The 21,986-nt window shown below is 41.2% G+C and overlaps 1 protein-coding gene across 1 annotated transcript in view; it reads right to left on the bottom strand.

Moving 5' to 3' along the window:
- The window catches only part of LOC143595964 (uncharacterized), a 31,253-nt gene extending 17,735 nt beyond the window's left edge, over positions 1-13,518 (bottom strand). The window contains exons 1-2 of the mRNA XM_077074854.1: positions 12,046-13,518; positions 10,828-11,985 (exon numbers count right to left, since the gene is read on the bottom strand). Coding sequence (XP_076930969.1) covers positions 10,828-11,985; positions 12,046-13,088 — 2,201 coding nt within the window. The 5' untranslated portion in view covers positions 13,089-13,518. The remainder of the gene's footprint in view (positions 1-10,827; positions 11,986-12,045) is intronic.
- Between the last annotated feature and the right edge of the window lie 8,468 nt (positions 13,519-21,986).

The raw sequence follows: 21,986 nt of genomic DNA on the forward strand, positions 1-21,986 counted from the left end.
CTCACCGAACAGGTGAATGAGCACTCCGCCGCCTTGACGGTGGGGGTACAGAGGTGGATGTACCTAGGGGACTGCATACTGGACCACCAGTATGCGATTTCGCAGCTGAAGAGGGAGTGCTCATACTCCCAGTGGATGATCGGCCGGATGGAGACGCGGATCCGGGTTATGCTGGCTGTGATGGTGGTGTTGGTGGCGGTGTTGGTGGGTTTGGTATACCACCGTGTTTAGTTGTGTTAGGACGGGAGTAGACAGGGGCCGCTTTTTGATACTCTGTGTAAGCAGTTAGTGGTGATGCTAACATAGAGTGAATCTTGGGTAGTTATAATACAACCACTGGCCCTTAGGAGGGTCTCTTTTGGGGTATATCATTATAGATACTTTTGGGTATCATTCAAGCACTGACCCATTGCGGGTTATGTCGAGATGATGCCAACATAGGCCCTATGTATGAAAACTTAACTTATGTAATGATGACAGGAAAATATGTGAACTGACATGGATGTAATATGTACTAATGTTTATTAATGAATGGAATGTTTGTTGTGTTTTATGATTGGAAATTGTATTAATTATATATATTTCTTGATGTTGTGTAGAATGGCACCAAAACGATCAGCTCAAATGTCGGAAGTGGATGTGAGCCGTTTGATTGCTCGACAGTTGGAGGCGGCGATACCGGATATAGTATCGCGCATCGCCGCCAGTATTAACAATTCGACCAATCCAACCCCTCCGAGCAATCAAACGACCACCAATAATGACGGGGAACAAAATGCTAATCCTCCACAGAACGATAACACGATTCCGAGTAATGACGCACCGCCTAGGGTGGTCGTTACGGACAGTAATGGCCCTATACCAACTGTAGAAACGAACCGCACTGAACCAATTCCTGTATCCAGGGGATGTTCAATCAAAGACTTTATGTTGTGCAAGCCCCTAGACTTTAGCGGGTCTGAAGGACCAAATGGGTTAGTTAAGTGGATCGAGAAAATAGAATCTGTTGTGAACATCAGCAACTGCCCCGAGGATTGTGTTGTTAAGTATGCTACCTGCACATTCACGGACCGTGCCTTGACATGGTGGAACACGATAGTGCAGACTCGCGGTCAGGCGGCGACAAACCGCATGACCTGGACAGAGCTCAAGGCTCTTGTACTGAGACATTTCTGCCCGAAAAATGAATTGCAGAAATTAGAAAACGAATTGTGGAACCTGGAGATGCAGGGGGCAGACCACTTGGGTTATACAAACCGGTTTAATGAGTTGTCGCGATTGGTACCATGGTTGGTCACCCCGGAGTCGAAGAGGGTTGAGCGTTATATTTGGGGACTAACTCCAGGAGTGAGGAGTATAGTCAACGCTGGGGGACACCAGACGTTTGAGGTTGTAGTGACGCAAGCTGGTATCGTCACCTACGATTTCGTTAAGAGTGGGTCACTGAAGGTGGCAGGAGAGTCTGCTGGGGGAAAACGGGGTACGTATGACCATAGGATCCAGGAGAAGCAGCAAGGTAAACGTGCTAGGCCCGCTGCCCAGAACTACGCCATGACTAGTTCAGGCGGAAGGCAGGGACCGCAGACAAGGACGTTTCCTAGGTGTGGGAAATGCGGCAACCTGCATGGTGGCGAGTGCAGGGGGTAGTGTGCCATCGGTGTGGCAGGGAAGGGCACTACGCACCGAGATGTAGGACAGACCTGAACAATCTGAACCGACAACCTCAACCTATCCGTGCGCAACCAGTTAGGACCCAACCAGCCCGACAACAAAACCCACAAGGAAATCAAGTGATGACCACCAGTCGTGCTTGCTTTGAGTGTGGCAGCACAGATCACTTCAAGAGAAACTGTCCGAAACTGAACCAGGGAGGAAATGGGCGGCAAACCGCGGGTCAGGCATCGTCGTCCAACCCGGCAAGAGGCCGAGCATTCGTGATGGGGGCGAACGAGGCACGCCAAGACCCCAGCGTAGTGACAGGTACCTTCCTCGTCTCTGATCATTACGCTTCTGTATTATTTGATACAGGCGCCGATAGAAGTTTTGTTTCCGTTAAATTCCTGTCGATAGCAAACCTTCCAATTGGTGAAACCATAGAACCTTACACCGTAGAAGTCGCTAACGGTAAAACCATGATAGTTAATCAGATAGTTCGGAATTGCCCTTTTATTCTGAACGAACAATCCTTTCTGATTGACTTGTTACCGGTAGAATTGGGTAGTTTAGACGTGATAGTGGGAATGGATTGGTTAGCACGTAACAAAGTAGAAATAAACTGTGAAAAGAAAATCGTCAAGATCCGGGTGTCGGATGACGAAGAGGTATTAATGCAGGGTGAGAAGTCGGGCAATATGATACCGTTTATATCCCACCTCAAGGTGTTAAAATATATACGCCAGGGATGCGTGGCGTATCTAGCGAGCTTGACGGCCACGGATCCTGAGGAAAAACGGGTGGACGATATTCCAGTGGTACGCGAATTTCCACAAGTTTTCCCAGAGGAACTTCCTGGATTACCGCCAACCCGACAGGTCGAATTCAGAATCGACTTATTACCTCAAGCTGGCCCTGTTGTTAAGGCGCCCTACCGACTTGCACCATCCGAGATGCAAGAATTATCCAACCAGTTGCAAGAATTGTTGGATAAAGGATTTATACGTCCTAGTTATTCCCCGTGGGGTGCACCGGTACTATTCGTGAAAAAGAAGGACGGAAGCCTTAGAATGTGCATTGATTACAGGGAGCTGAACAAGTTGACAATCAAAAATAGGTATCCTCTCCCCCGAATTGATGACCTGTTCGACCAACTGCAAGGTGCGAGCTATTTCTCAAAAATTGATCTTAGATCGGGATACCATCAGGTTAGAATTCAGGAGGAGGATATCCCAAAAACCGCATTCCGGACTTGCTACGGCCATTACGAGTTCTTAGTTATGCCTTTCGGGCTAACTAATGCGCCGGCAGTGTTCATGGATCTCATGAATCGAGTCTGTAAACCCTACCTCGATAAATTCGTCATCGTGTTTATTGACGATATTTTGATATACTCGAAGAGTAAAGAAGAGCACGAACAACACTTAAGATTAATTTTAGAGCTTCTAAATCAGGAGAAGTTGTATGCAAAATTCTCCAAGTGTAACTTCTGGTTACAAGAAGTGCAATTCCTTGGTCACGTTATAAACCATCAAGGAATACACGTTGATCCAAGTAAGGTTGAAGCAGTTAAGAATTGGCAAGCGCCTAAATCGCCAAAGGAAATCCGCCAATTCTTAGGCTTAGCTGGATATTATCGCCGATTTATAGAGAACTTTTCCAGCATCGCCCAACCTTTAACCCTTCTGACCCAAAAAGATCGAAAGTAGGAATGGGGTGAAGAGCAGGAAACGGCGTTTCAAACGCTAAAACAAAGATTGTGCCAAGCGCCGATCTTAAGTCTCCCCGACGGAGACGATGGTTTTGTCGTGTATTGTGACGCATCCCGGAGAGGGTTAGGATGCGTGTTGATGCAAAATAATAAGGTCATAGCCTATGCTTCTCGACAGTTAAAAATACACGAGAAAAATTACACTACTCATGACTTAGAACTGGGAGCAGTTATCTTCGCACTTAAAATCTGGAGACATTATCTCTACGGTACAAAGTGCACCATCTTCACCGATCATAAAAGTTTGCAACACATATTCGATCAGAAAGAACTGAATATGAGACAACGAAGATGGGTCTAGTTGTTAAGCGACTATGACTGTGACATCCGTTATCACCCCGGCAAGGCTAACGTCGTAGCCGATGCCCTGAGTAGGAAGGATCGGGTTAAGCCATTGCGAGTGCGAGCACTGGAAATGATAGTCCAGTCGAACCTTTCGGACCAGGTTCGAGTCGCTCAACGCGAGGCGTTGAAAGAGGAACAATTGGTAAAAGAGGGACTTTATGGTAACGAGAAGAATTTCGAACAGCGCGTGGACGAAATTCTCTATTTCAAAAATCGGATTTGGATCCCGACCCTCCATGACCTTCGTGAATTAATCATGGACGAAGGGCATAAATCAAAATATTCCATACATCCGGGATCGGATAAGATGTACAAGGATGTGAAGGAGTTCTACTGGTGGCCGGGTATGAAAAAGGATATAGCCACATACGTCGGCAAGTGTACGACGTGTGCGAGGGTTAAGGCGGAGCACCAGAAACCTTCGGGAATGTTACAACAACCGGAAATTCCTGAATGGAAGTGGGAGCAGATCACGATGGATTTTGTGACACATCTCCCCAAGACGTCCCGAGGACATAATGCAATTTGGGTAGTCGTGGATCGATTAACCAAATCGGCACATTTTATTCCGATTAGAAATAATTATAACACCGAGAGACTTGCGCAGATTTATATAAATGAAATTGTGTCTCGTCATGGGATACCCATCTCAATCATCTCCGACCGAGATAGCCATTTCACCTCCAATCTTTGGCAAGCTGTACAAGAAGCGCTGGGAACGCGTATTAATCTAAGCACAGCTTACCACCCTCAGACCGATGGTCAGTCTGAGAGAACCATTCAAACCCTGGAGGATTTGCTTCGTGCATGCGTACTGGATTTTAAGGGAAATTGGGATCAACATCTCCCACTCGTTGAATTTTCCTATAATAACAGTTACCATAGCAGTATAAAGGCAGTACCTTACGAAGCATTGTATGGACGGAAGTGCCGATCACCACTCTGCTGGACTGAAGTGGGCGACACACAGGTTATTAGATCAGATCTGGTCCAGGAAACGACCAGCAAAATTCTTGAAATTAAGAACAATCTAAAGGCCGCACGGGATCGGCAGAAGAGTTATGCCGATACCCGTAGAAAACCGTTATCATTTGAGAAAGGTGATAAAGTGTATTTGAAAGTATCACCTTGGAAAGGAGTAGTCAGATTTGGAAAGGCGGGGAAGTTAGCCCCTAGATACATTGGACCATTCGACATTACTGCAAAAATCGGTTCTGTAGCATACCGATTAGAACTGCCTGATGAACTGAGTGCAGTTCACAACGTGTTTCACGTGTCGAACTTGAAAAGGTGTCTGTCGGATGAGACATCGGTGTTACCTTTAGAGGGTGTCCAAATAAATGATAAGCTCAACATTGTAGAGGAGCCCATAGAAATAGTAGACGGGAAAATCAAGCAACTTAGACACAATAAGATCTCGTTGGTCAAAGTTAGATGGAACTCGCATCGAGGCCCAGAATATACTTGGGAACGAAAGGACGAATTTCGGAAGAAATACCACCACCTATTTCCGCAAAAGGAAGTAGTTGATGCGTAAAATTTCGAGGACGAAATTTTTGTAACGGGGGGAGAATGTAACGATTCCGCCAAATTCAGGTATACCCTAGCCGGAATATACTATTTACGTGTTATTTAATACTGAATATATGAATTATAATGTGTTTATACGAGTATATAAGATTCACAGTACGAATTATACTCGAATATACAGCTAGTCGTATTGAAATTACGATTAATCGATGAACGGTTATTGAAACCCGAACGAATCGGGGATTACATTATAGACGAAATATATAATGTTTAGTGATGTGTACAAAGTATTAAAGCTTCGGGATAAGTGAATTATAGCACAGAAAAAGGATTTCGATTTATTAGTACGTCGGTACGATAAACGAAACCTTTAACATCAAACCAAGCAAGAGACGATCGATCAAGCCGAAAAAGATGTACAATTACCGACAATATGATGTGTTAAGTCAATAAATGTCATGGTTTAAGTTTTTAAAGTTTTTAAATCGGTTTTATATAAATTTAAATTTTAAGCCGAAAAACGACCGTTTTGGCCTCGTTTTGAGCGGGATTAAACGTTTAACCGAAAAACGAACTGAACCAGATTATCCACAACATTATCCGGATTACACAATCCGAATGTGTGGCCAAGATTAGAGATGTGGGCCCCACCCCACACCACTACATGGACCGATCGGTCCTTACCCATCCATTACACACTTCATTTTCTTTTTTTAACATTCCAACTCTCCAAATCCTCTCAACCCTTTACACATTCAACCAAAACCTTTGAGTTTTAAGAAGATCCACAAGGTATAAACATGTTATTATGGTTTGATCTTGCTTTTTAATTCCAAAATCATGAGAAAATGAGGTTTCAAGTGAAAAATGGGTGAAAACCCGAGATGAAACCGATTCTTGCATGATCAAGTGATGTATACAAGTTATACAAGGGATCTTGGTCCAAGAAAGGAGTTAAAAGAGTCAAAAACGAATTTTTACGGTTAAAATCTTTGTTTTGATGTCTTAACCGAAACCATGAAAGAAATGGCATGATTGTGGGTATAACTTGCTTGGTGTGGTGTTGTTGTGCTTTTAGGTGTTGTATCTAGTTGCTAGCAAATGCTAGAAAGCAAGATCTTTGCGATCTAAAGCTAGAAACACAAGGTAGTTCGGTTTTTTCGTATGATTTGTAAGATTTGGACAGATTGTGGTAGACTTAGAGTTGAGTAATGAAATTTCACAGAGATGATCTACACATGAAAATATGAGATCTGTGAAATTTTGGTAATTTTCGGATAAAGGATGAATATTTGGTGAATTTAATGCTCGGTTTTGGCTAAAATTGGTGAAAAATAGCTAAACATCATGAAAAATTCTGGAAAAATTCAGATAAGCTTTTTATAACATATAACAGTCACACACAAAATTTCAGGTCCATTGGAGAAGTCTAAATAGGCTTTTCGGTAAAACGAGTTCTAGGGTTTTTCTAGCTCGGTTTTGGTGAAAATGGCATGAAAAATGAGATTTTGGTTCTGGAAAAATTACAGGGGACTATTTTGATGGCAGGGGTCATCTCAGAAAAATTTGGGATTTTTCTAAGGTCATTTGGTATTTTCGACATATTTGGTGTTTAAATGACGTTTAAAAATAGATAAATAAATGTTAAATATAGAAATTAAATCTGGAAATATTTTATAAAATTCCTTACTGTCAAAAACTGAATTGTACAAAATTTCAAGATCCGAGACTAAGCGGATATTTATTTGTGCTAAATGGAACTTAAAAACAAACTTTTAAAGCTTAAAACGTGTAAACCGGCAAAGTTCGCCTAAGCGAGCTGACTGGTGTATAAAAACCTTAAAAATGGACTATTTTCATGAAACTGAGTTAATCAAGTAAAAATAAATTATCCGAAAATAATTCGGATGATTTGGGTAATTTTACCCGATTTAGTCGTTTCCGGTATATTAAAGACGGAAACGGGCCCCGCGGCCAAACGGGGTGTCTAAACCGAGCTCTAATTTCACCACTTTAATTAAAATATCAATAACAACTATTTTCGGGTCGTATGTGGCCAAACTCATTTTTGAAAACATAAAGACGAATAACCGTGATAGGCACGCAAAACGAGAAAACAAACTAATGGTAGTTTTGACTAAAGAACTCTAAGTGATATCACAATCTAAGTCCTGAGAAGTGTATCGGGGTTAACATTGTCCCCGGATCGTGTACGGTACTGGGTTAACAGTGTCCCCGGACGTACCGGTTAACACGAATTTAAGTTATATTAATAGAAATTGTGTAGTAACGACTTAGGGATCGTATTACAGATCCGGACAGGTAGCCGTGCACAGTATTACATCTCTGCTCACCAAAAAGGTGAGTTTCACGAGCCCCTTTTTACTGAACTGTTTTAAATATTTTCCCGGGGCGGAAAGCATGTTTCTATCAAAATGTTTAAGTACATGCTGATCGTATGGAAATGAATGTATTTATATAATGTTTATTGTACGGGAATCGTACGGTAATGTGTTAAGATGGAAATTGTCTCAGTTACTAATATTGTAAGGCCCGAAATAGTGCTCTGGGTTAACAGTGTCCCCAGAGGTTCTTAAATGTGTTTCTGGGTTAACAGTGTCCCCAGAGGTTATTGGAAATGTTCTGGGTTAACAGTGTCCCCAGGGGTTATTTGATAGGTTTCGGGGTTAACAGAGTTTTCACTTGTGGGCTCAACATAATTACATCGCTTATTTATGATTATTATAATGATTTGTTATGGTTTATTTAAATTAGTGAAACTCACCAACTATTCGTAGTTGACCCGTTTTCTTTACATGCTTTCTAGGTACACCCAAATTGGAATTAGTGATACGTGCTTGATGATGTGTGCTATTTTGTGGAAGATTAAGGATCTATATTTTGCATTAAATATGTTAATGTACTATCGGTAAAACTTATGTGATAACACCTAGATGGTAACGAAACTCGGAACAATGTAATTCGTTTAAATTAATGTAGTGGTGTTTTCTTTATAAGCAATGCTGTTGATATCAGATGTGTCTGTTGCATCCCGTGTACGTTTCCGCTGTGGTTACGGGGTGTTACAGAACTTGGTATCAGAGCCATTGGTTATAAAGAATTAGGATGTCTTTAAAAGATACCTAAAATATAACCAGTAGCTCAAGTGTTATAGGATCTGAATATCAACTAATAATTTATTGTGACGAGGTCTGGATGAACTTGGATGGACAAGTGAGTTATTATGGTCCGGAACATAATAACAGACTTGTCTGCACGAGGGAATTCAGGGGAAGTCACGGGGGACTTTAATAGGTAAAATTGGCAACATATGTGCAAATATATGATAATATTGTGTGTGGTCAAGTTGTATAAGTAAGTGTATATTAATTTGATTACGATATACACTATGGAAAGAACTATATGTTTGTTAACTTGTGTGCAGGTTAGAATGTCAAGAACACCTAGTGTATCGATGGAGGAGGACCCGGAGGAAGTCAGCTCCGGGAACGTTTCCGCTGCGGTTACGGGGTGTTACACGAGACCTTGAGCATCACATTGTCACCAACGTTAAACTCAATCGGCCGTCGCCGCTTATCAGCATATGACTTATGTCTGTCTTGAACCACTTTCATTCTTGCCTTGATCTGATCGAACTTCGAAGAGGTTTCTTGCACAACTTCTAGGCTTCCTATCTCTTTCTGGCCAATCTCTCCCCAACACACTGGGGTCCTACATCGTCTACCGTAAAGCATCTCAAACGGTGGCATAACAATACTCGAATGGTAGCTGTTGTTATAGGAGAACTCTGCTAGATGCAGATGATCATCCCAACTTCCTCCAAAGTCTAAAACACATGCACGTAGCATATCCTCAAGGGTTTGGATCGTCCTTTCAGACTGTCCATCGGTTTGAGGATGATACGCCGTAATAATGTTCAATCTCGTTCCCATAGCTTCATGGAACTTCTTCCAAAACCTCGAAGTGAATCGAGTATCTCTATCAGACACGATCGATAACGGCACTCCATGCTTGGCCACAACCTCTTTTATGAACAAATTTGCTAACGTTTCTGACGAGATGGCCTCTCGTATGGGCAGAAAGTGAACACTTTTGGTCAAACGGTCCACTATCACCCAGATGGTATCATGATGCTTAGCTGTACGAGGTAGCTTAGTTATGAAATCCATGGTGATGTGTTCCCATTTCCATTCTGATATCTCTAGAGGCTGCATCTTTCCATAAGGTTTCTGGTGCTCTGCCTTGACTTGTAAGCAAGTTAGGCACTTACTGACATAATCTACTACATCATTCTTCATGCCTGGCCACCAGTAATCTCTTTTCAAATCTTGGTACATCTTCGTAGTTCCTGGATGAATCGAATATCTTGACTTATGAGCTTCATCTAAGATTCGACCTCTGAGATCTCCATGGCGTGGAATCCACATACGGTCAAACCTAGTCTTAACACCATGAGTGTTTTCCATCAAATCGTCCTTCTGACCGAAAATCCTTTCTTTCTTCACTAGCCCTTCCTTTACCAGCACTTCTGACTGCACTTTGATGATTTCTTCAAACAGACTTGAGTTCATAATCAACTGGTATGACTTCACTGTTGCAAGGACTTCCTCATTCTTACGGCTCAACGCGTCGGCGACTACATTAGCTTTACCAGGATAGTACTTAATGTCGCAGTTGTAATCCTTAATCAACTCCAACCTTCTCCTCTGTCTCATGTTCAATTCCTTCTGCTCGAAGAAGTACTTTAAACTCTTGTGATCTGTGTAAATGGTACACTTAGTACCATACAGATAATGTCTCCATATCTTGAGAGCATGCACTACTGCTACTAGCTCTAAATCATGCGTCGGATAAGTACTCTCATGGACTTTCAACTGTCTAGACGCGTAAGCTATCACTTTTCCACGTTGCATCAACACGCAACCTAACCCACGATGCGAAGCATCAGTACAAACAACCAAATCCTCGTCACCATCGGGTAAAGCAAGGATTGGAGCTTGTGTGAGTCTCTTCTTTAAATCCTGAAAAGCTTCTTCTTGAAACTTACCCAACTGAATACTATCGACTTTCGGGTCATACCGGTCAACGGTGCGGCTATCTTGGAGAAACCTTCGATGAATCTCCTATGGTAGCCAGCCAACCCTAGGAAGCTTCGTATATCAGTCGGATTTTGTGGAGCCTTCCAATTAGTTATCGCTTCAATCTTAGCTGGGTCAACGGTAATCCCTTCAGGATTAATCACGTGACCTAGAAATTGCACTTCTCGCAACCAGAACGCGCATTTCGAAAACTTAGCATATAGCTTCTCTTTCTTCAAATTCTCCAATACCTCTCTCAGATGCTCGTAATGATCAGACTCGCTCTTTGAATAAATCAATATATCATCAATGAAGACGATAATTGACTTATCCAACATCGGCCGACACACCCTATTCATCATGTCCATAAATGCTGCAGGAGCATTTGCTAGACCGAATGACATAACAAGGAACTCGTAGTGTCCATACCGCGTTCGGAACGCTGTCTTAGGGATGTCTGCTTCCTTCACCTTCAATTGATGGAAGCCTGATCTAAGATCTATTCGTGAGAACCAACTCGAACCTTGCAGTTGGTCAAACAGATCGGCAATCCTTGGCAAAGGATATCTATTCTTTACCGTAAGCTTGTTCAACTCGCGATAGTCTATGCACATTCTCATACTTCCATCCTTCTTCTTCACGAACAACACTGGTGTGCCCCACGGGGAAACACTTGGTCTAATAAAACCCTTGTCGAGAAGTTCTTGCAGTTGGGACATCAATTCTTTCATCTCGGACGGTGCTAGACGGTAAGGCGCTTTCGCGACGGGTTGGGCTCCTGGTACTAAATCTATCTGAAATTCTATCTCACGCTCCGGTGGCAACCCCGGAATATCCTCAGGGAATACTTCTGGGTAGTCGCACACGATAGGAACATCTTTCATCTCTTTTGTCTCGGCCGTAGCATTGACAATATACGCCAGGTAGGCACCACACCCTCGCCTTAACAAACCCTCGGCTTTTATCATCGAAATGACATTAAGCCCAGAACTTTCCTTATCACCATACACCGTCACCGCACTACCATCCAAAGACTTTAACCTTATTATCCTACTCTTACACACTATCTGAGCTTCGTACTCAGACAACCAATCCATTCCCAAAACTACATCGAACCCTCCTAAGGTCATAACATACAAGGTAACCGGGAACTCAGGTCCCTCTAACTCTATCTTACAGTTCTTAACCATTTTCATTATTTTAACCAAAGCGTCACTAGCGGTTTCTACTATAAAAGTTTCAGACACTCGGCAACATTTCATTTTTGCTAATTTACTAAATGGTGTAGCTATGAAACTGTTATTCGCACCCGAATCAAATAATACTGAAGCAGAAATACCGTTTACTAAAAACGTACCAGTCATAACATCTGGAATCTGTTTAGCCTGCTCCTGGGTCAGCATGTAGGCTCTAGTCCTTGGCCTAGCTTGATCGGTATCCTTCTTTCCATTACCTCCAGCTCCACCATCAGTACACTCCCTTGCCATATGACCCGTCTTACCACACTTAAAGCATGCGGGTTTTGCATCACATTCATTAACATAGTGCCCCACCTTCCCACACTTATAACAGGCATTTGTCCCAAGCCTACACTCTCCGTCATGAGCCTTTCCACATTTGTGACACACATCCGAACCAGTGCCCCACTTGCACTCTCCACCGTGCACCTTTCCATACGTCTTGCACGTCTTTCTCTCCCACACCTTCTGCTTCGTGTCCTTAGAGTTCCACAACTGGGTACCCGGTCGTTTAATATGAGCGACCCACTTCTTGTCTTTCTTCTCTTCCCCCACCACAACATCGTCCGCAGCCAGATCCTCATAAACCATCTCTGCGAGTTCGACAGCATAGTCAAAAGTAGCAGGTTCATTCGCCCTGACTAGCATGCGAACCTTTTGTGGTAGTCCCCTCACATAACACTTGATTCTATTAGCCTCGGTGTTGACCATATCGGGTACCAACCTAGACATTCGGTTGAACTCGGTAGTATACTCACGATGTGTCATCGTCCCAGCTTTCAAGTTCAGAAACTTCATCTCCGCCCTCTCAACTTCGGCGTCAGCACAGAACTTCTTCATAACTAACTCCTTCAGATCCTCCCACTTCATGGCCTTAATCTCGTCCCGAGTCTTCCTCTTCTCCACACTTTCCCACCAATACATCGCCTCTTCTTCAAATGATTGGGTAGCATAACCGACAGCTTGATCGGGGCGACACTCACTAATGCGGATAATTTTATCCATGGCGGTTATCCATTGAAGGGTAGCGATTGCGTCTCCCAAACCAGTCAGCTTCGGCGGGTCACAACCCTTAAAGGACTTATAGTTGCAACCACCTCGGCCCCTTTTCCTGTCATCGACCTTCACAGACTTAACCTCACTCGAGGCCTCTCTTTCTCCTTCATCGTCTTTCCTACCATCTCCTCCTGCTCCTTCAGCTGTTCTTTCACGATCTCCAGCAGACCTCTCCGGGTTCATGTTCTTTACAGCAGTGGCCACAGCTTGAACAATAGCTGCTTGAATTAAGGGATCGAGTTGGACCCCTTCATTGTTGTTAAGGTTTCCTCCAGCTGCGCTTCCTTCTTCTTCGGTGTTGGAAGTTGTTTCTACCGAAGGTCGTTGGACACGACATGGCCTGCCACGACGTCCAGTGCGGCCTCCTGCTCCAAAAACTGCCCTAGATGCAGCCATCGTATTCTGGAAAGGAAAACACAAACGTCATCACTCAAGGAACCATTTAGTACAAGGATAGTTAGGCTAACACGTAATAACAGTGGCTAGCTGTGATTAGCTGATCACGTTACTTTCCGTGTCCTATACACTTCCTCTTATGAGTCTATTTGTGCTGGTTCTACTCTAAACAGTTAACCAATCGAACAATCAATTAATCATATCCCTAACATTCACATATTCTTTCTTTAGCAATTAAGCTAACATTTACATACATATTTAATCATACACTTTACCGTTACTGAGCTTGCTTGAGTGACACATGGCTATCTCGAACTGGCATCTTCTTTCTTTTCTTACTTTAATCATGTTCTCTGTTCGAGTCTAAGCATATAGGATGCTTAAATCTCTCGAACTTTGCTCTGATACAAACTTGTAAGGCCCCGTTACCGGTAGCCCTACTTTGGTGTTGGATTTACTCATAAACACAGTTCTAAACCAGAGTTAACTAAAAATTTACACGGAATATAAAACTTCAACCATATTAATTTACCTAACCTCCAAATCTTGTCTTATAAAACATTCATAGTCATTTTAAACAAAACATAGTCATTAAAACATCACAACATTTCCTCGAGATGCCAGTATCTTCGATTCCATGCCATGTGTCTTCAATCATGCTAGCTGCCTCAACCTATTTTCCTGCGTGCATACTAAAGGTCAGCTACGCTGAGTGAGTTCTAGTTAATCACATAACTTACTTTACATAAACCTACACGTGCCCGTAGGTACGCATTACATACTTAACATGTCCATCAATCTTTCATACACATACATATCTAACCTTACGTTATAAAGAGCATTCGCCCTACATACCTCGGATATTATTAGGGTCCGGTACCCTCCATCCTCGGATATTATTAGGGTCCGGTACCCTTTCTTCCATACCTCTTTAAAATACTTTTCTATATACATAATCGTAAGTTTCATACATACATCATTCATTCTTCATCTTACAACATACATATAACATCAACCATTTCCTGGTAATACATGCAATTCCGAAGATCGTTCATGTATCGACAAGAAAACATTCATACATTTCACATAATACATATATGGCATACATTATCACTTAGGATAAGTGTATTAACTAATCACGTCGAGTATGCACACAGCCCCGAAACATAACAAGGAATGGGGGTAGAAACTCACCTGAAGTCGGTTACGTTCGCCGTTAATAGTTATTCCTTTCTTGAGCTGTGCACGGCTAACTGTATAATATTTGCATGTATCAATTTAACTATACTACTCATATCGCATTTCTATCTTTATATAACCCACAACAAACGGGGGTCCGGGGGCAGCGCCCCTGGCAGCGGGGTCTAGCTGCCAGGTCAGCTTGGAAAATTTTATTTCCATTAACTGTCGTAACACATTTTCCATTACAATTTCGAATCATTAATTAATTCGCTAACTCAAAAGTTCAAGGGCTTAATTGTAATTAATTCATTCTTTATCTAAGTCCAGAGACTGTTTTGTCATTTTATTAAACTTTCTAGTTCGTTATTCAGTCTTTAACGAATTGACTTATCTTAGCGAACTGGTCCATGTAGCGAATTGAACCCTTAACGAACTGGACCTCTGACGAATCAGTCCGTATAACGAACCAGTCCACATAGCGAATCAATCCAGGTAACGAATTGGACCTTCTAATTCGTTATCTCTGTTAGCGAACGACTATAACGAATCAAGGGTAATTCGTTATCCCTTTCCCTTAACGAATTGGATACGATCTAAAGCTAGTTCGTTAATCTTTCCTTAGCGAATCAACACACGAATCACCTGCTAATTCGTTACGCTCGCTGACGAACTAGGGTTAGGGTTTGTCAGAGAATGTCAGAAACATTCTCTGACATCCTTATATACTCAGCGGGCCTTTCCGGCACCGCCGTGCCGGAAAACCGGGCGGTGGCCGGAAAAACGTTGTTTACCCCGTTTTTCACCGTTTTTCGTCCCGTTCGATCCAGATCTGAACTAGGGTGATCCCTAAGCTCATCCTAGGTTCGGTTTATACCCGATTCCATCTGGATCTCGTGATTTAAACGGTTTAACGGTGTCGGCTCGTCGTTTCGTGACTATATCTAACGGGTTAAGCTCATACAATATTAAACTATCATTCCCTCAGGTCGGTGCTCGGTTTCCTTCTTGGTTTCGGCTAGAGAAAATGGAAGAACTAGAGAGAGATCTTAAGTGTGTGTTTTGGGTGGTGTATAGAATATGTGTGAATGAGGATTAAATGGATATTAAGGGTTTATATATTTATGGATCATGGGCTTAAGCCCATGGTCTTTCCTTCTTTCTTTCCTAACCCAAGTCCATAACCCATATTCATTTACCCAACACTAGCCCAACTCATATTCTATTTATCTAAACCGTTAACGACCCACTATAAAATAGACGAAGTTTATTTTATTAATATAACCGAATGTAGGATGTTACAGACGCCAAATTTAGTGCCGAATAGACCAAATAAATTACCGAATCAACCTATTGATTACACCGTATGACTCGGGATGCCTTACCAAACATGGCGCCACCGTTTTCCAAAGCGTTAACTTGTGTTAATTCCTCCAATTAATCGATCGTAAATTACGGGTTTACCAAAAATAGTAAACGCGTCTCTAAATCCTATATATGAAGAGACGATTCCGCTCATTTATAAAAGATACCCGACTGGCAGACCACTCGACAACTACCTCTGTTGTGTCAAAAAATTAACAGCCGCCGCCATAGCCATAGCCATAGTTTCCGGCCAAGTTCCGTCGGTCATTAATCGATCAAACTGAGGTATGTTAAACGCATCGTTCTAATCGTTTCGGGTTCTTAAGTTTTTATCAGTAATAATGTCGAATTCTTTTTGAAACATAGGTATCACCCGATTTCTTGTTTTCTTTTCAACGAAAGTTTTTAGAGGAGGTTAACTCAATAACTCTGATATATAATTACGTACAACGAGTTTTAAGATTTAAACATATTATATCACATAAATTATATCTTATTATCTAGCATTATTAAAATACGTTCATAAATTTGAAAGTTGATTTGGGATTCATTTAACAGATTTTGCGAGTCATGCTAAAAGTCAATTCTAGACAACTTTTAGAGATTCTTTAATGTAGTGTTTTTATTAAATTCCATTAAAATTGTTTATAAGTAAGATATGAGAACGTGTCAATAAAAATTGTTGTCCTTTTAATTCTGTTATTGGATTTACCTTTCTTATGGAAAGGTTATGGATCATTACTTTAAACGTAAATGCTTTAAAAATTTTACTCGGTTTTTTTTATAATTCTATGTTTAAAACCTAAGTTAATATTTAACGTATTTCAACTAAAAAAAGTAAAATAAGAAAAATAGTTTTACCTGTTCAAACAAACCGATCACCCATAAGCTTTCAAAACAAGTTTTAATTCAACTTACAAGTATATATATGTAATATTAAAATTAGTGTTTTATTGTTTATAAATCTATATGTCGCATGTAATATATATTATGTATTTGTATTATTCTTTTTAAACGAAGATATAATAAACTGTATTAAACGTGTTAGACGAATTAACCATATTTGGGTTTCGTTAAAGATTCTAAAATATAAATCTTTTTATAATTAACTATTTAAATGTTTATTACTATAATATATCGCAACTAATAACTATATAAACTAATTATTCATAAATTAGAATATATGATAAGCAAACGATTCTTTTAATTAAATGATAACTAATAATATTGTTTTCGCAACAAATAATCCGTAGAGATCAATCTTTCAATCAATAACGTTCTAATCAAAACCATAACTCAAATAACATCGAAACATTAAATTCATTATACATGTTATCTCATTATTAATTAATTCTTAATATTATATTATTTTAACTAGCAATCCTTGATAGTATATTCCGAATGATTTATCTTTCTCACATGATCCTCATTTGTACTTCGTTCATCCGATCAGGTGAGTAATCACTCCCCTATTTTACTTGTTTTCAAATGTTTTGGGGACACTTGCGTACCATTTAGCAAATTATTTATCTTATTATTTCTCAAACGCAAACTGTGATATTTGTGTTGTGTATCAATTGAATGACTGTTTGTTACTTGCTATTTGCTTACTTGCTTACTTGAATCGCATTCTGAGAGGTCCAGCATAATCTCATTATAGTATGAACATATGACCGTCGTAGTGGCCGGAGCCCGATCGCATTGGGAATGGTGTCACCGACACTCATTACTTGCTTAACACTTTCATTGTTTATACTCACAGATAACAGTTTTGCTTATTTTTACTTTATTATTTATATCATTATATATTATCATTTTGTTCATGTCAAAACTGGTGAATCTACTCACTCAACATGTGTTGTTGACAAATATATATATTTTGTACGCATTTGCAGGTTATAGATTGGATTGCTTATCGAACTAAAGCTCACGTAGAGATGACCTTAGGATGTTAAACAAAAACAAGTATAGTTGGTTTTGTATTGTAATTTTCTCTATTTTTGTTGTACTTAAATGTTCGTTGACAATTAATAAATTAATTAGATATTGTCGCTTTACAATTGCATAATAGTACAATGTGAGCTGTGGCAATCAGCTCATGCTTCGACATTTCCGCCGTAGGTTGGGGTGTGACAGTGATGTTGTACGCTGATTTCTCCGGCGAACGGAGGTTGACAGCGACGATGTCTCTTACGGCTGTGAAAATGGTCAGTGGAAGATGCGGTGAAGCCGTGATGTTGTCTTTGAACTTCATCGAGGGGTATATGAAGATTACCCTCGCTAGGCACTTTTTGAGATTCGAAACATGAAATGTCGGATGAACACCGGCAAGTTCTTGCGGTAGTTCAAGTCGATACGCTACTTTCCCAACACGCTCAAGAATTTTAAAAGGACCAACGAAACGAGGAGCTAGTTTACCCTTCTTTCCAAAACGGACTACCCCCTTCCAAGGAGATACTTTTAGAAGGACAAGATCGTCAACATTAAATTTGATCGGTTTTCGCCGTTTGTCGGCGTAACTCTTTTGACGATTTCTAGCGGTTAGGAGATTTTTACGGATTTGATCAATGACGTCGGTGGCTTCTTGGACCATTTTGGGTCCTGTGATTTGAGCTTCACCGATTTCGTTCCAACAAATCGGAGAACAACATTTACGACCGTAAAGAGCTTGAAAAGGAGCCACATCAATGCTAGAGTGGTAGCTATTGTTGTAGGAGAACTCGATGAATGGAAGATGAGAATCCCAATTCCCACCGAAAACAAGAACACATGCTCGTAGCATATCCTCGAGTGTTTGGATTGTACGTTCGGATTGACCGTCCGTTTGAGGATGATAAGCGGTGCTAAGATCGAGACGTGTTCTCAAAGCTTCTTGAAGTGAACGCCAAAAATGAGAGGTAAAACGGGCATCGCGGTCGGAGATGATAGACAATGGCAAACCGTGTCGGCACACGATTTCCCGAACATAGATATGAGCAAGCTGCTCGACAGAATACTTCTCGCGGATCGGAATAAAATGAGCAGATTTGGTTAATCGATCGATGATCACCCAAATGCTGTCGTTGCCTTTTTGGGTTTTGGGTAATTTGGTGATAAAGTCCATAGCAATGTCTTCCCATTTCCAAACGGGAATCGGTGGTTGCTCGAGTAGACCAAAAGGTCTTTGATGTTCGGCTTTGACTTTCGAGCAAGTACGACATTTAGTTACAAACAACGCTACGTCCTTTTTCATACCCGGCCACCAAAAGGTAGCACGAAGATCGAAGTACATCTTATCCGCACCGGGATGAACTGAATAGTGCGAATTATGAGCTTCGTCGAGAATACAAGTACGAAGGTCATCGCGATCGGGAACTCACAAACGATTGAGAAAATACAAAAGACCATCGGGTTTGGTTTCGAGTTGAAGTTCGGCTCCACATGACATTTCGTCATACATGTTACCTTCTTCAACGGAGGTGCGTTGAGCTTGAAAGATACGAATTTGAAGATCGGTTTGAACAATGACGCTTAGAAGCAGAACGGATTTAACATTAACCTTTCGACTTAGGGCGTCGGCGACAGCATTCGCTTTACCGGGGTGGTAGCGAATCTCGCAGTCGTAATCACTAAGTAATTCGGCCCATCGTCGTTGTCTCATGTTGAGATCTTTTTGGTCAAAAATGTGTTAAAGGATTTTATGATCGGTAAAAACCACACATTTTGTTCCATAAAGGTAATGTCTCCATATTTTGAGAGCGAAAACGACGGCACCAAGTTCGAGATCGTGAGTCGTATAGTTCTTCTCGTTGACCTTAAGTTGCCTTGATGCGTATGCGATGACTTGACCTCGTTGCATGAGAACACAACCAAGTCCTTGATGGGATGCATCACAAAATACAACAAAATCGTCGTTTCCATCGGGAAGAGTTAGAATAGGAGCATTGCAAAGCATGTCCTTGAGAGTACAAAAGGCTTCCTCTTGCTTCGAACCCCAATCGAAGGGTTGTCGCTTATAGGTGAGAGAGGTAAGAGGCAAAGAGATATTGGAAAAATTCCGAATGAAACGCCGATAATATCCGGCCAAACCGAGGAAGGATCGAATTTCCGTGGGAGTTGTTGGAGTTTTCCAATCCTTAACAGCCTCAATTTTAGCGGTATCAACATGAATACCTTTGTCGTTTACGATATGTCCCAAAAATTGAACTTCCTCGAGCCAAAATTCACATTTGGAGAATTTGGCATAGAGTTGTTCGTTTCTAAGGAGCTCGAGAATGGAACGCAAATGATGTTCATGTTCGGCTTTGGATTTAAAGAAGATAAGGATGTCATCAATAAAGACAATAACGAATTTATCAAGGAATGGTTTACAAACGCGGTTCATGAGGTCCATAAACACCGCGGGTGCATTTGTCAACCCGAAGGGCATAACCAAAAATTTGAAATGTCCATATCAAGTACGGAAAGCGGTTTTTGGAATGTCTTCTTCGCGAACACGCAATTGATGATAACCCGATCGAAGATCAATTTTGGAGAAACAAGTTGCGCCTTGAAGTTGGTCGAATAAGTCGTCGATACGTGGCAATGGATAACGATTTTTAATAGTAAGTTTGTTGAGTTCTCGATAATCGATGCACATACGAAACGAACCATCCTTCTTTTTCACGAAGAGAACAGGAGCGCCCCAAGGAGAAGAGCTTGGACGAATGAAGCCTTTATCGGAAAGTTCTTCGAGTTGGTTTAATAGTTCTTGCATTTCCGACGAAGCTAGACGATAAGGAGCCTTGGCCACGGGCATCGCGCCGGGCACAAGATCGATTTGGAATTCAATCGGACAAACGGGAGGAAGACAGGTAACATCATCGGGAAAGACATCAAGGAAATCACGAACAATAGGAATATCTTGGATCTACCTTTCCTTTTTGTCTTTTGTCACCGAGAGAGCTAAGAACGGAACGTACTTTTGGCGTAAGTACTTTTTCGATTGAGCACACGACATGAGATTTAGCCTTCGAGACGTTGTGTTTCCAAAGACCTTAAGAACCTTGCCGTTGACAAGCGGAATGCGAATGAATTTATCAAAACAAACGACTTCGGCACGTTGCAAAGACAACCAATCCATGCCTACTATGACATCGAAGCTACCCATTTGCATCGGGATGTGATCGATGGAGAATTTATGCTTAGAAAGAATAAGAGAGCAATCGCGGACGACGGAATTGATGGTAATAGAATTGCCATTGGCGACTTCAACAGAGAACGGTCGGGAAAGCTTAGTTCGAGGCATCGCAAGTTTCGACTCAAATTTCAAAGAAATAAAACTTCTATCGGCACCGGTATCAAATAAAATAGAAGCCAAATGATAGTTCACCAAAAACATATCGTTGACAACATCGTTTGCCACTTGAGCTTGATTTGCATTCATCATAAACACCCGCCCTTGATTACCATGGTTGACTTGATGTGCTTGTTGTGGAGGTGGATGTGGTGCTTGGATTGTTTGGATGGGTTGGATGAGTGGTGCATTGAGTTGGGGAATTTGGGGTTGGTAAGTTTGAACTTGGTAAGCTTGTGTTTGGTAGTATGGTATGGTTACGGTTTGAGCTTGGTTGGAAAAAGCTAAACGTGGGCAATTTTGGCGGAAATGGTTGGTATCACCACAATTAAAGCAAGCTCGGGGTTGTTGTAACGATTCCGACGAAACCAGGTATACTCTAACCGGTAGACAATAGTTACGTTATATTTAATGTCGGGTACATGAATTACCATAGTAATTATACGAGAATACATGGTTCACTGTATTGATTGTACGTGAATATATAATTCATCGTAGTGAACATGCGATTAATCGATCGATAGTTATTGAAACCCGAACGAATCGAGGGTTCAATTATAGACGATATCTATGATATTTAGTGATTTTACGAAGCATTAATGCTTCGGGATAAGTAAAGTACGGCACAGAAAAAGAATTTCAATTTAATGGTACGTCGGTGCGTTAAACGAAACCTTTAATACCAAACCGAGCAAGAGACGATCGATTAAGCCGAAAAAGATGCGTAATTATTAATAATATGATGTTCTAAGATAATAAATGTCATGGTTTAAGTTTTTGAAGTTTTTAAATTGGTTTTACATAAATTTCATTTTTTAAGCCGAAAACGACCGTTTTAACCTCGTTTTAAGCCGAATTAAACGTTTAACCGAAAAACGAACTGAACCAGATTATCCAAAACATTATCCAGATCTCTGATATCCAAATGTGTGGCTAAAAATGGAGATGTGGGTCCCACCCCACCCTCCTTGGTGTTCCGATCGGATAAGGTGAGGGTAACCCCCTTTCCTTATTATTTTTTTTACAAAAACATTCAACAA

Source organism: Bidens hawaiensis, unplaced genomic scaffold (assembly GCF_021521415.1).
Source record: "Bidens hawaiensis isolate Kalapana, Puna unplaced genomic scaffold, B.hawaiensis_p1.1 tig00045926_1, whole genome shotgun sequence".
In the NCBI taxonomy this organism is placed as follows: domain Eukaryota; kingdom Viridiplantae; phylum Streptophyta; class Magnoliopsida; order Asterales; family Asteraceae; genus Bidens; species Bidens hawaiensis.